At 39.7% G+C, this 13,545-nt stretch overlaps 1 protein-coding gene across 3 annotated transcripts in view; it reads left to right on the top strand.

Moving 5' to 3' along the window:
- The window catches only part of DNAJC13 (DnaJ heat shock protein family (Hsp40) member C13), a 57,220-nt gene that overhangs the window by 37,612 nt on the left and 6,063 nt on the right, over window positions 1-13,545 (top strand). For all 3 annotated transcript variants that reach the window (XR_008236410.1, XM_052795120.1, XM_052795112.1), the window contains 17 exons: window positions 450-585; window positions 1,730-1,914; window positions 3,367-3,441; window positions 3,643-3,762; window positions 4,610-4,789; window positions 5,710-5,877; window positions 6,465-6,578; window positions 6,920-7,036; window positions 7,599-7,776; window positions 8,794-8,885; window positions 9,248-9,347; window positions 9,806-9,880; window positions 10,041-10,153; window positions 10,569-10,738; window positions 11,115-11,157; window positions 12,087-12,260; window positions 13,279-13,458. Coding sequence is in view for 2 of the 3 variants with exons in the window: in XM_052795120.1 (XP_052651080.1) it covers window positions 450-585; window positions 1,730-1,914; window positions 3,367-3,441; window positions 3,643-3,762; window positions 4,610-4,789; window positions 5,710-5,877; window positions 6,465-6,578; window positions 6,920-7,036; window positions 7,599-7,776; window positions 8,794-8,885; window positions 9,248-9,347; window positions 9,806-9,880; window positions 10,041-10,153; window positions 10,569-10,738; window positions 11,115-11,157; window positions 12,087-12,260; window positions 13,279-13,458 (2,220 nt within the window). In the remaining variant the exon portion in view is untranslated. The remainder of the gene's footprint in view (window positions 1-449; window positions 586-1,729; window positions 1,915-3,366; window positions 3,442-3,642; window positions 3,763-4,609; window positions 4,790-5,709; window positions 5,878-6,464; window positions 6,579-6,919; window positions 7,037-7,598; window positions 7,777-8,793; window positions 8,886-9,247; window positions 9,348-9,805; window positions 9,881-10,040; window positions 10,154-10,568; window positions 10,739-11,114; window positions 11,158-12,086; window positions 12,261-13,278; window positions 13,459-13,545) is intronic.

Here is a 13,545-nt window from a genome sequence, read left to right as displayed (position 1 = left end):
ACAGATTAATACTACAGATGAGTAATTTAACTGATGTCAATCAAGGAATGTTAGGATTTCTACAGTAATTGGGCCAGACCCACATCTCAGCGTCAGCTTCAAAGAATTATACAGGACCTAAATAAGCTATTGTTCCCTTTCAAAGACAGACTGCATCCTTTGCTCATTCTTACAATCAGTTAAACTGTAAGTCAATTCCACCATGACAAAAGTAGTAAGTAGTTTTAGTCTCTTGCCTATGGCAAAGTTTAGGAGACAAACTGATCGGTGAACCTGTGTTCTTTAAGGTTATTCAGAGTATTTTCTGAAGTGCCATAAGGCAACAAAACTAGTGTTCTGGCTAATAACCTGGAATGCTTTATTTTATCTGCATCTAAACTGATGCTGCAGACTTGTAGTAATTTAGGGGGTTCTTAGCAACTCTTAAGACTATTCCTCTTTATTTGCAGGATATGTTTGAAAAAGTTAATAAAGCATATGAGTTCCTATGCACAAAATCTGCTAAGGTGATAGATGGGCCAGATCCAGAAAACATAATTCTGATCTTGAAAACTCAAAGCATCCTCTTCAACAGGCATAAGGAAGGTAAGCATGCTGGCTCAGAAGAATGCTTTATGTTCATTTCTTTAGTGGCCATTGTGGTCAGTTTTAATCTCCTCTGTTCTTGAATCTGTGTTCTGTTGATCTGGTTTCTGGCTTGCCACAGCATTATGTGGCTATGGTTAAGGGCTTCAACGTAGGACTTCATGTTCCATGAAAAAAATTTGTCTGCAGTAAAACTTATTTCAAAAAAGCACGAATAGCTTTTTGAAACTCTCTGCTCCCATACTAATCAGTTTGAATCTTCCTCCATATATAACTTAGACTTACAATTCTGTCTATGCAGAAAGTCCTCACTAGTACTCAGTCACCCAGATGGCAGATTCTGGGTACAAATTACACTTGTGTGGCTATTAAAAATGAGACAATCTTGCAGAAGTTCTGAGTGGTGTTAGTCTTCTGGTGAATGTGCTGCAATACCACCTCTTTCACAGCCCAGTGGGGAAAGAGGGATAGCTAGAGTACCCTAAGCCTTGGCTCTAGCTGGCAGCTGCTGGCATGTACAAGTCTTGCAGGGTGAACAGTGTTTTTCTATGTAAGTGTTACATTGTAATGGTAAACCAAGAACCTCACATGCAATCATAGCTCTGTCAGTTGTGTGGAGGCAGTGACAACATTAGCGTAGATTTACGTAGACTAGCTTGCAGTCAGCTCCATACTGCAAGATGAAATTGTTCTTTAGCACTGCTGAACCCTAAAGGAATGAAAAATATAATTATTGAAAACATACGATTGCTGTGTCAAACTGGAAAAGGTCCTTATAGGCTTATTGTGTTGGACAATCCTGGCCTAAGACAGACAAAGCAAGCTATACTTGTGTTTCTCTGGATACAGACAAGCATCACTTGGAATGCTCTGAGCTTGGGGGCTTGCTGAGCTGGAGAGAAGTATTTTTTTAATCTTAAATGAGTTCTTTCCCTGAAGCTCTGTCAGCTTCTAGCATGAACAGCCTTATCTGACAAGGAGCCAGATTGTGTGGACTGCTCAGTCTTGCTCCAGTTTTCCCAGGTGTTGGCTTTCTTTGACTCCTAGTCGTTATATATCTGATATCTCTTCTACTGATAATTATGCGGTCGTTTAAATTGCTTAGACTCTGTATGTGTAAGCTTTGACTTTTTTTCTCTTTCAGAGTTGAAACCTTACAAGTATGCGGGCTATCCTATGCTGATAAAGACTATTACCATTGAAACATCAGATGACCTTTTATTTTCCAAAGAATCTGCTCTGTTGCCCGCTGCTACAGAACTTGCTTTCCATACTGTCAATTGTTCAGCATTAAATGCAGAAGAACTAAGAAGAGAAAATGGAATTGAGGTAAATGGAAAGAAACTTATTGAAATGAATTTTTTTAATCTTTTTGACAGCTAAAAATCCTAGATCCTCAATGCATAGGTCATCAGATGCAATTGAGAATCACTTTTGGTCCTGATAACCTTGTCCATTCTTACTGTCCCTTTTCTGGATGCACTAGGAGAAGCATTTTGCAGAGTATACCTCTTTCTGGAGCTAGGCTTGTCTGTTGAACTGTGGATAAGCAAACTACATATGATGTTTCTGTACTTTACAAAACTCTATTGAGAGCTGCTGCATTCTGTATGTGAAAGAATAGATAAGTGTGAACAAGTCACTTGAGCAGAAGGGCTTTTCATTGCTCATATTAGAAACAGAGTTGTTAAGGGTTTTTTCCAACCTAAAGAACATTGAGTCCAACTGTTAACTGAGCACTGCCAAGTCCACCACTAAACCATGTCCCTAAGTGCCACATCTACATCTTTTAAATACCCCAAGGGATGGTGAGTCAGCCACTTCCCTGGGCAGCCTGTTCCAATGCTTGACAAGCCTTTCAGTGAAGAAATTTTCCTAATATCCAGTCTAAGCCTCCCCTGCTGCAACTTGAGGCCACTTCCTCTTGTCCTGTCGCTTGTGACTTGGGAGAAGAGACCAACACCCACCTCACTACAACCTCCTTTCAGGTAGTTGTAGAGAGTGATAAGGTCTCCCCTCAGCATCCTTTTCTCCAGGCTAAACAACCCCAGTTCCCTCAGCTACCCCTCATAAGACTTGTGCTCCAGGCCCCTCACCAACTTAGTTGCCCTTCTCTGGACAAGCTCCAGCACCTCAATGTCTTTCCTGTAGTGAGGGGCCCAAAACTGAACACAGTACTCGAGGTGCGGCCTCACTAGTGCTGAGTACAGGGGAACAACCACCTCCCTGCACCTGCTGGCCACACTGTTTCTGATACAGGCCAGGATGCTGTTGGCCTTCTTGGCCACCTGGTCACACTGCTGGCTCATGTTCAGCTGGCCATCGACCAGCACCCCCAGGTCCTCTTCTGCCGGGCAGCTCTCCAGCCACTCTTCCCCAAGCCTGTAGCGCTGCATGGGGTTGCTGACCGAAGTGCAGGACCCAGCACTGAACCTTGTTGAACCCTCTGAAATTGGCCTCGGCCCTTTGATCCAGCCTGTCCAGATCCCTCTGTTGAGCCTTCCTACCCTCCAGCAGATCAACACTCTCACCCAGCTTGCTGTCATCTGCAAACTTACCAAGGTAATAGTTCACATGCGAGAATGCTATCAACTCTAAAGCACCAAAGGCTAGTACCAGCACTTCCAAGGAATTTTGCCCCTACAAACCATCTGAGCAAGGAGCAGAATGTCAAATGCTTCCCTTTAGCTATTACAAATGGGTTTAGCAGCTAATGTTTTATTTCTGCCAGCCTTTCAGTTTTTGTTGTGACTGAACTTATGCATCATCCAATCCTCACAGGTATTGCAAGAAGCATTTAACCGTTGTGTAGCAGTCTTGACTTGTTCTAGTAAACCAGATGATATGTCTGTACAGGTAAGTTGCAGCAACTTTAACTGATTGTATCAGCTTCCCAGAAGACTATATAGTATAGTGTATATATATAATATGATAATAAATATAAGTGTCTGTATATATAATATAAAATATTGATGTAGTATTATATATATTCAAAAATAGGATTGTAAACATGCATTTCCCCTCCACTTGGAATGAATAAAATACTGCTTTTTGTAGGTATGTGGATATATTAGTAAGTGTTACAGCGTAGCAGCTCAGTTTGAGGAATGCAGAGAGAAGATTACAGAAATGCCTAACATCATTAAGGACCTCTGTAGACTACTGTATTATGGCAAGGTAAGAGCTCCTTTCCTTTGCCTAAATGGGTATTTAACTGTTAAATGTTTAGGGGAATGTTCTGCTTTTAAGGGAGATGGGACAATTGCAGAGACTGATCAAACCCTTCTGTAAGATCCCAGCTAATCATTATGGGATACAGAACTCTACTGCCTTGTTCTCAACATTTATATTTGAATGCATTTAGTGGACTTAAAATGTAATTACTATAAAGATCCAGCTACTTTTGCCTTTTAACTGACATGTCTAGCTGGTTGGTTTTCTGTACTAAACCAGCAGATAAAAGTACTAGAGCTAGATCCTACGTAAGCAGATAGACTCCTAAATCAGCATAAACTCTGGGAACAGGATTCAAGTTTTGTTGCCATTTAGCTCTTTAGAACTTATGTTATATAAATGCTGAATTCTGTCTGAATTAAGAAAGGAAAGCTTGTCTGGAAATTTTCATATGGGGTATGTGAAAACATAAGACTGTAAAACCAGTAATTGACCATAGATGCTTGTGTGTTCTTTAGTCCCTGCAGAACACATGTATTGCCGTAGAAAGCTCACCTGGGAATCTCTGCCACCTTCTTGAATTGTTTTTCCACTAGTTCATCAATGCTCCTTTCTAATCATATAAAATAACTATTCAAGTAATCTTCCTTTAAAGGTTGCTGACTAATCAGTTTTTTGGCTACCAGACACTTAACTTCGACTGCATATGTTGTTCTGTCTACTTCAGTTTTAATCTCTGTGCTGCTTAGTACTCTGGAATTAGCAAGTTTTGGCTTTACATCTTTGGTAAGGAAGACAGTTGGCTTTCGTTGGTCACAAGTTCTAAGGCAAACTTTTTTTCCTCCCTCAGAACATACCACGAGTAGCTTCTTTGGGAGTAGAGTGCGTTAGCTCCTTTGCCTTAGATTACTGGCTACAAACACACTTGTTCCAAGCTGGAGTTCTCTGGTACTTACTGGGTTACCTCTTCAACTATGACTATACACTAGAAGAGAGCGGTATTCAGAAAAGTGAAGATTCAAATCACCAGGTAATCTTAACAAGGTGCATGCTTTCAAATACCGAAGGCTGTTGCTTGTCATCTCTTATTAACACAATAACTGTATTCAAATACTTGTTAGAATCACTGCATTACATGAACAATCATGTTAACAGAGCAGTTTTGGGAGGGCATTTTTGTGTAGTAGTGTAAATATTGTTGCTTGCGATTTGGTGTTTGGTTTTTAGAGTAGCTCATGTTTTTGAGTTCAAATGTTAAGGCTGCCAAACCCTGTAGTTTCTGGTAGATTTAATGCAAGAGACTTTATCTACAGTGAACAGTAAAAAAAAAAAAAAAGTAAATTTATGCTAGCAGAATAAAAAGTCTTTTTTCTCTTGAGGCTCAACTGAAGGGATTGTCTAGTGATATCAGGAACTTATATGAAATGCCTACTGTAGGGTAATATTGTCCCTTTGCCTCATAGCTATGTAAGTGGCTTTACACTTCCATTTCCTTAAATGGTGACCCTCTAAGTATGGCATTTCTTCCTCAGCTACTGGATGAGATGAGCTGAGCTTTGAACAGCCTATTGTAGTTATTAACTCTTCTATCACTGTCATAAAAGGCTTATGCTGATATTTGATTGTGCTAGCAGGAACTGTTGTCTGGTCAGAAGCTATTACACTAAACAGCTTCTGTAGCTTTCGGCTCACCTTGGTGCCTCAGTTTTTCCTACTTACCAGTGCTCATGTCTAACTGCACTTATTAAGCCCATAACATAGTGATTATATTGTGCTGTTCTGCAGCACCTAGTGTTTTGTTGGACATCAATGCATAATTAGTGATGCAGATCAACAGAGAATACTAATTCTGTTTGTTGTGGTGCAGTAGTGTTGGACAACTCTTTCTGGCCATTCTGATATTTCTTCAGTAAGCTCTAGGTTTTTTATAACTGTCGTCGTGTTTTTCAGGAGGTAGCAAATAGCCTTGCAAAGCTCAGTCTCCTGGCCTTGAGTCGCCTTGGAGGGTATCTCTCTGAAGAACAAGCTACACCTGAAAACCCAACAATCAGGAAAAGCTTGGCTGGAATGTTGACACCCTATATTGCAAGGAAACTTGCTGTGGTCAGTCCTACTGAGGTAAGCATCTGTCGGCCAAAACTCTCTAGTGATTTATGGAAGGAGTACCTGGTCACTTCTAAAACATTGGACTCTTAAACCAACTGATAGAGAGAACAGCAGCGTGATTTTTCTTTGCAGTTGGAATAACTGCAAGGAAAGAAGCTGTTTTAGCCTCACACTATGGACAGGAACAGTACCCTATAGAATAATATTTGCAAAACAAATATAGGAGCAAAGAAGTTAACTGTTGAAGGCTCAAGGATATAACGATAATGGAGAGCAAAGGCTAAACTGCTCTCTTCAAAAGAGGTGCCAAGGAAGTCATCTACAAAGAGATACTGCGGATAGTTTTTGTTCACTGTCAAAGATAGATGGAGAATCTGAAGTATATCTGGCTCGAAGCAGAATAAATAAAAAATTATAGATTGTACTGTACCAAATAACTTACACATACTGTTTTTCCAGTATGTGGGAAAGTTGACACTTTAAACTTGTTCATGAAATTGGTCTAGCTGTTAATGAGCTTGGATTAACTAATGTAGTGAAGCATGCTGATTAGTGTGCATAATGATCCAAAAATGTTGTAAACATTCCTTGTTTCTTAGACTCTGAAGATGCTGAACAGTAACACAGAGAACCCCTACTTGATCTGGAACAATGGGACAAGAGCTGAGTTACTAGAGTTTTTGGAATCTCAACAAGAAAGCATGGTTAAGAGAGTAAGATACCCTTTACTTTAAATCCCACTACTATTTTTTTAAACTGTTTTGTATTTTGGTATATCCACTTGTAATGCAGTAGTGTAGTTAATACAAGTATCTGTTGTTGTCTACTCCTAAGTCACTTCCTTCATTCAGTAGTCTTAAAAAGAAAACGAAAAACCTAAGAGTTTGGGGTTTTTATTTCTTGTAATGTTTCAGTATGTCTTGAGCTTCTGACTTTTAGCAAAAGCTTTAAATTTTCTGTTCAAGTATTGTCTATTTCATTATCGGGTTATAGCTTTACACTTTCTACACGATTATTTTCTGTCTGAGCTTGTGCTGCTTATCTCTGCTTAAAGGGTGACTGTGACAAGAGCTATGGATCTGACTTTGTCTTCAGTGACCATGCAAAGGAACTTATTGTGGGAGAGATTTTTGTTAGAGTCTACAATGAGGTCCCTACCTTCCAACTAGAGGTGAGATGTAGCTAAAACCTTCCTGTTGAAACTAGTATTTGGAATGTTACTTCTTCCTCTTTATCCGTCAGTGCAAATAGAATGGAGAAAATACAAAAATCTTACAGAAGCTTCCTTCAGCATGATCAGGATGTTATGGCATATCTTTCTATTGGAGCAGAATAAATTAAGAAGGACAATGAGTTTGTCATAAGATGTGCTGCTTCAGATGTCTTAATGCCTTTTCTCTACAAGCTTGCACTGCAGATGCTTGGGTTGATTCAGTAATTCCAGGAGGTAGCGATTCTGCCTAGTGGCTTTGCTGTTCATCTATATATATGGACAAACATACACCTCAAGAGTACTGTTGAAGTAGTGGTAGCTTTCTAAAGGTATGTTTAGATATAAATAGGGTTAATGTGCTCTGGATGTTATAGTGATCCCAGTAGAAAAGTGTTTCCTGTCTGCCTGGCTGGAAGAAAGGTGTATGTGAAATGTAGGAGAAGTTACTTGGATACGCTTTCTTCTAGTGTGAATACTGTTGCATCACACAGCTAAAAATGCTCTCATCTCTAATTTAAAGCTTCCTAAAGCATTTGCTGCAAGCCTCTTGGATTACATAGGCTCACAAGCACAGTACCTTCATACGCTAATGGCAATAACACAGACTGGGAAAGTAGAGTCCAATCAACATGGAGATCGGTTACGGAGAGTTGAAATGGCCCTGGAGGCTCTGAGAAACGTGATAAAACACAACCCAGGTAGGCTTAAAACTGAACTTCCCTGATAGGCTTTCTTGTGGACAACCTTAAATGTGGACCTCTGTAGTCTTTATCTTCCAGCAAGAAGGAAGCTTGTTTTGCTGGCTAACAGACTTTAGCATTAAGCCATATAGGCTTGTTTTTCGCTTTTTTCCTGGAGAACATTATCAGTAGATGTATTAAAGTTTTGCATGAAATCCAAGCTTTATCTATTTTTTTTTCTCTGAAACATTGGTTTTTAACTCTAATTCTAGCCTGCTGTTGCCAGGAAGACAAACTTGGATGAAACTTTCTGTGATCCTTCAAAGAATCTTTTAGCTAGTAAGCACCTAAAAACATGCCAGGGCCTTACTAAAGCAGGAGGAGAAGATGCTCTTGAGAGTGGGCAGCTAATAGCAGCAAAGATTTATGAGCAGATACCAATGTGCAGACTGGAAAAGCCATAGACATATGATTAGGATGTTTTCCTACTGTATTATATATTAGTTCTAAAAGCAACTCATTCTCCTATCATGGTTTCTAGTAGCAGCTGTTTAGGTTGTTCTCAGACTGGATTCTCTATTTGGCAGTTGTAGGCCTGAAGGCAGCTGTTACTGCTGCACATAGCAACCCTACTCTGAGCTGGGAGAATCAGAAGGGCAAGTGTATTTCAAGAGAAGTAGTACTGATAATCAATGATAAATAAAAAACCTGAACTTGCTTAGTTGTCTTGTAAGAATGCAAGTAACTGGTAGTCTAAGAACTAGCTCAGTTACTTGCCTTAAAGGGAGGAAGTATCCTCTGCTTTTGAAATACTGTTGACCTGAGATTTTGTGGAAGATAGACTAATAGACAGGACTTCGTAATCTAATTCTGTAGTAGGTGCTGTCCTGTAGGAGCTGTTACAACTACTGTGGCAGACTATATACAGACATGTAGTCTTTAACATTCCTCTGTATAGTGAAATGTGGGCTTGGGATGGCCTTCAGTGAATGCTTTGGCTAACATGAAGAGAATAATTTATTTGGTCTCTTGCAGGTTCTGAGTGTGAATGCATAGGTCACTTTAAGTTGATATTCTCCCTTCTGCGTGTTCATGGAGCTGGCCAGGTGCAGCAGTTGGCTCTGGAGGTAAAAAAAAAAAACAAACCAGCCAAACAAACCAAAAATCAAAACCTCAAACTCTCCTGTCTGGGTGCTCTACATAATCAGCATGAACAAACCTGATTGTGTAACTGTTATTGTAGCACCTAAAAAGTAACAAGATTGGGGTTCCAAGGTGTCAGTTCCTCCTTGGAGGAACCAGTGATAGCTTCTTGCCTGTGTCTTTGCTCCCTTCTTTCCTGAGGTTACATGACAATTTGGTGGCAGGAGTAAACATAGTAAACATTAGCTATATTGGCCAGTGAGGTGACTGACTTCATACACTGCACTTTCTGGAAAATGTCTTAACAGCTGGAATATAATCAAATGTTGTTTCTCATCTTTTACAGGTAGTGAACATAGTAACAAGTAACCAAGAATGTGTTAATAACATTGCTGAGGCGATGGTTCTTGCTAATTTACTGGCACTCCTGCATTCTTTGGCTTCAAGTATGTACCATATAATTTAGTCTTGCAAGGCAAAGGGTTTCCAACTGGGAAATCAATTAGAATGCAGCTGGCTGAGCTTACTATTGAGTTTTAGGTTAAAAGAGCATTTCAGTGGGGATGATTAAAAAAAATGTTCTATGTAACCGGTTTGTTGTCTGAAATGCGTGAGCTGAAACGTATGAATTGCAGGTATTAGAATTGTGTAGTATTTCATTGACTTGATCCTTATAGGGGATTTAGGTAGTAAACATCTAATTAAGAAGTTACGCTGTGCTAGACTGCATGATTGATTTGACATTCCTTAACTAACTGAATTTAGCCAGAAATCCCTAGCCTTGCAATTGTCATAAGCTTTATTGCAGTTTTGATACAGCTTTCTGTTAAGATCGGTTTAGTTCATCTTTGATTAGTTAATACTCTATATGGCACAAAGCTTTTAATACTTTTTATTTTGACAGGTCGACAACTTGTCCTTGAAACTCTGTATGCTTTGACATCTAGCACAAAAATAATTAAAGAGGCCATGGCAAAAGGTACAGTACTACATTGAAAGTGAATGTTTTTGCAACACTGGACTTAAAATACAGTAGCCAAATCTTACTCTTCCCTTTAGAACAATCAGTGTGGAATTGGTGAATTCATACTACTTGTGACCAGAAAAGAAATTGAATGTTTTCCTATCTCTTTGTACAGGTGCTTTAATCTACTTACTAGATATGTTTTGCAACTCAACACATCCACAGGTCCGAGCCCAAACAGCAGAGCTCTTTGCCAAAATGACTGCAGATAAGCTGGTGGGTCCAAAGGTAAGAATCTTAACAGCTCTTGTTGGAACTCTTGTCTTGGTATCACATGCCTCTGCCTAAAGATAGGACAAAACCCCCTCTTCTGTGATTGAAACATTAATGTGAAGAGCAAGCTGGCCCTTTCAAAATAGTTAATTCTTAATCTGTGAACAGACTTCTAGAAGCAGTTGTATTTATTGTAACTACTATAAGTGGTTTGGTTTCCGTTTGTAATGACTTCAGCATTAGACACCTAGATTTCAGACCTGTCATTGGCTATCGCTATTTAAAATGATAGCATTATTTTATTTGGTGGTGTTGTATTTTAGCAGTTGGCATTATAGCACTACCAATAATTGGACTTCCTGGAGTTCTCTATTTTTCTGTCAGTTTGTCTTATGGTATACTAAATGTCAATTCTGTTCATCCTGTCTAGGTTAGAATTACACTAATGAAATTTTTACCTGGAGTCTTCATGGATGCCATGAGAGACAACCCTGAAGCTGCTGTTCATATCTTCGAGGGAACTCATGAAAATCCTGAGTTAATTTGGAATGACAACTCCAGGGAGAGAGTATCAACAACAGTTCGAGAAATGATGCTTGAGTATGTGGGGACCTACTAAGTATTTCCTTAACTGAGACACTCTTTTAGTGGTAGTAAACCAGAGCTGCTACAGAAGAACTGCCAGACAGAGCTCTGCCTGTAAATATTAGAATTCTTGCAAGCCAGACTTCAGTGCAGAGAAACTTGTTCATTGTTTGTATATTGTACCTGTAACTCAGTGATGTCAAGTGCGGTTTGTGTGCAATCCAGGTATGTGCTCACTGCTGTAAGATTTGGGAGGGGGTTACAATGAGGAGAAAATGGGGTTTAAAACTGGAACTACTTCACAATGATGGAGGGAGACTGAGGTGTCAAGTAGGAAAGATGACTGCTTTTTTTTTTTTACTGCTTGTTAAAACTTATTTTCTTTTTAAAGGCACTTTAAACTTCAGAGGGACAACCCTGACACTAACTGGAAGGTAAAAGTATACTGTTTCTGCTTTGAGTGCCTCCAGGGAGACTCTAAGCCAGCTGATAATATATGCATGTATGTAACTGACAGGCTTTCCTCTAAGTACAGACAGGAACTCGCTGCTGTGCTAACGTAACTGTTTTAATGTTGAATTGATGCTTTCGTTACTTCTTGCACCTTGAAAGCAGACACTTTATTGGCAGTGGTTTTGCCAGTAGTATTCTGAATTTTCTGATAGTTCAGGTCCTTCTAAAACTTGCCAGAAGTCAGCAACAAAGGACAATACTGGTTTGCTGGAAAAAGTCCTGTTACTTACTATGTAGCTGTAGTAAACTTGTTCTTGGTGAATGTTCAGGAATGTTAGTAAGCCACTGAGTCTCAAAAATTATTGTCCTGAGCCATTCCATCACATCAGATCAATTGGTGAGATGTTTCAGCCTGTAGCCTTTCCCAATATCTGTGAAAGGCCAGGCACGGCTTCCTCCCATGACTAGTTGTCTAGTTCAACATTAAAACAACTTCTAAACACATGTAGGATGGCTGTTTTGATGCAGGTGGAAACTGGAAACTTCCCTAGGTTGATGGGGAGAAACCTTCCCCTCGTGTGTGCAAGAAAGAAAGGAAAGGGCTGTTTTATCAGCCTTGTTGCTGGTACTTCTCTTGAACTAGTGTTTACCACTAGTGTAACTGTAGACTCAGTTACTTGTGTTCTTTGAAAGAAAAGTCCACTGCAGTAGTACTGCCTGCACTGTTCTTTCCACTCTCGCTTCTTACCTCATGCTTCTTCAACTTGAAGTGTTTATTGGTTTTGCACAGCTGTTTTGGAGGATACAGTTAGTTCAGTGACCCTTACCACCTAGAGTCATGATGTTAGAGAAACAATTGCAGCTCTCAAATACCCTTGCTAATAACTCCTCCTACTTTACAATTCAACAGCTGCCTGAAGACTTTGCTGTGGTGTATGGTGAGGCAGAAGGTGAACTTTCAGTGGGTGGAGTCTTCCTAAGGATTTTTATTGCCCAGCCGGCCTGGGTTTTACGGAAACCAAGAGAATTTCTCATTGCACTGTTGGAAAAGTTTACTGAACTACTGGAGAAAAATAACCCCCATGTAAGATGAATTTTCTGATTCTGATCTTTGTTTAGCAGTCTTTAGCTACTAGTCTTTTAGTCTCTGATTAACTTATTCTCACACTTTCTTCCTAACATGAATGATATTTTTTTGTCTGCTTTCTGACTCCCTGCAAAAGCATGTAGGTATGTTTAGGCAACTTCTGAACATAAGTCAGTGCTTTTAAAGTCCCTGAAGCCACAGAACTAGCTTCAATAAGTCTTAGAGGCTTATTTTGTGGTAGAGATAAGGCTTAACAAATGAAGTGTCTTTAATTATTCCATGATTGACCAACCTAAGAAAATGGCACTTGTTCTACACTGTCTAAATATTTTCAGCTCTTGACGCTTCTAGTGTCCTGCAACACTAACTTCCCACTCTGGTGTAAATTGTGACCTATACAAGGCTGCCACCTAACAATTAGTGTAATGCAGTAGAACTAACACGTTACAGTTTGAATGAGAATGATGTTCAAGTCAGTAACTTGATATTGCTAAAAACTGAATTTTAAACAGTGTTTGGGCAGATTCTGGGTTAGACTTGGCAGGGAGGGAACTAACTTGCACAGTAAAACAGACATCTGTAATAAAGATGTGATAGCAGTTCGTATAGGCATGCAGAATACAGCAAGTGTGGTGAGTGCTGCTGCACAGACTGCAGAACCCTTTAAGGCATTCAGGTGGTCAGCCTAAACATCCATGCTATCCTGCTTCTACTGTGCAAGTCAGCACATGTGCTGCTGTGTATGCAGAGGCTGCAGCCAGACACTAGCTTCTCTAGATAGTGGAAATAGTGCTTAGAAATTTCTGTGATCTGTGCTCATGAAACTAGTGAATGTCTGCCACTGTTGGAGCTGATCACATTCTTGTAAATGTCTTAACAATTTCAAAGCAAAGTGACATGATAAAAGCATTAGGGAAAAAGTCTTTAATGCAGAGCAAGTGAGAAATGTGACTGTTATGGAGATTCATAAGGCTTTGCTGAGTTATACTTTCTGTTGGGTTTTGGTTTTCTGCAGGGGGAAACTTTAGAAACCATTACCACAGCAACTGTGTGCCTGTTCAGTGCCCAGCCTCAGCTAGCTGATCAAGTTCCTCCACTTGGTCATCTTCACAAGATCATCCAAGCTATGAATCACAAGAACAATGCCATTCCTAAAAGTGCCATTCGTGTCATGCACATACTGTCTGACAATGAGGTACTGAATCATTTAAGTGCTCAAGGGGAGAAAAAAGCATAACTGGAGTTATCTGTATTTTTTAGCAGTGTTCCTAGAAGGGTATTA

This window comes from Harpia harpyja, chromosome 1 (genome assembly GCF_026419915.1).
Source record: "Harpia harpyja isolate bHarHar1 chromosome 1, bHarHar1 primary haplotype, whole genome shotgun sequence".
Classification (NCBI taxonomy): Eukaryota; Metazoa; Chordata; class Aves; order Accipitriformes; family Accipitridae; genus Harpia; species Harpia harpyja.
The sequence above is the reverse complement of the archived record's forward strand: the minus strand, read 5'-3'. Positions and strand labels throughout refer to the sequence as shown.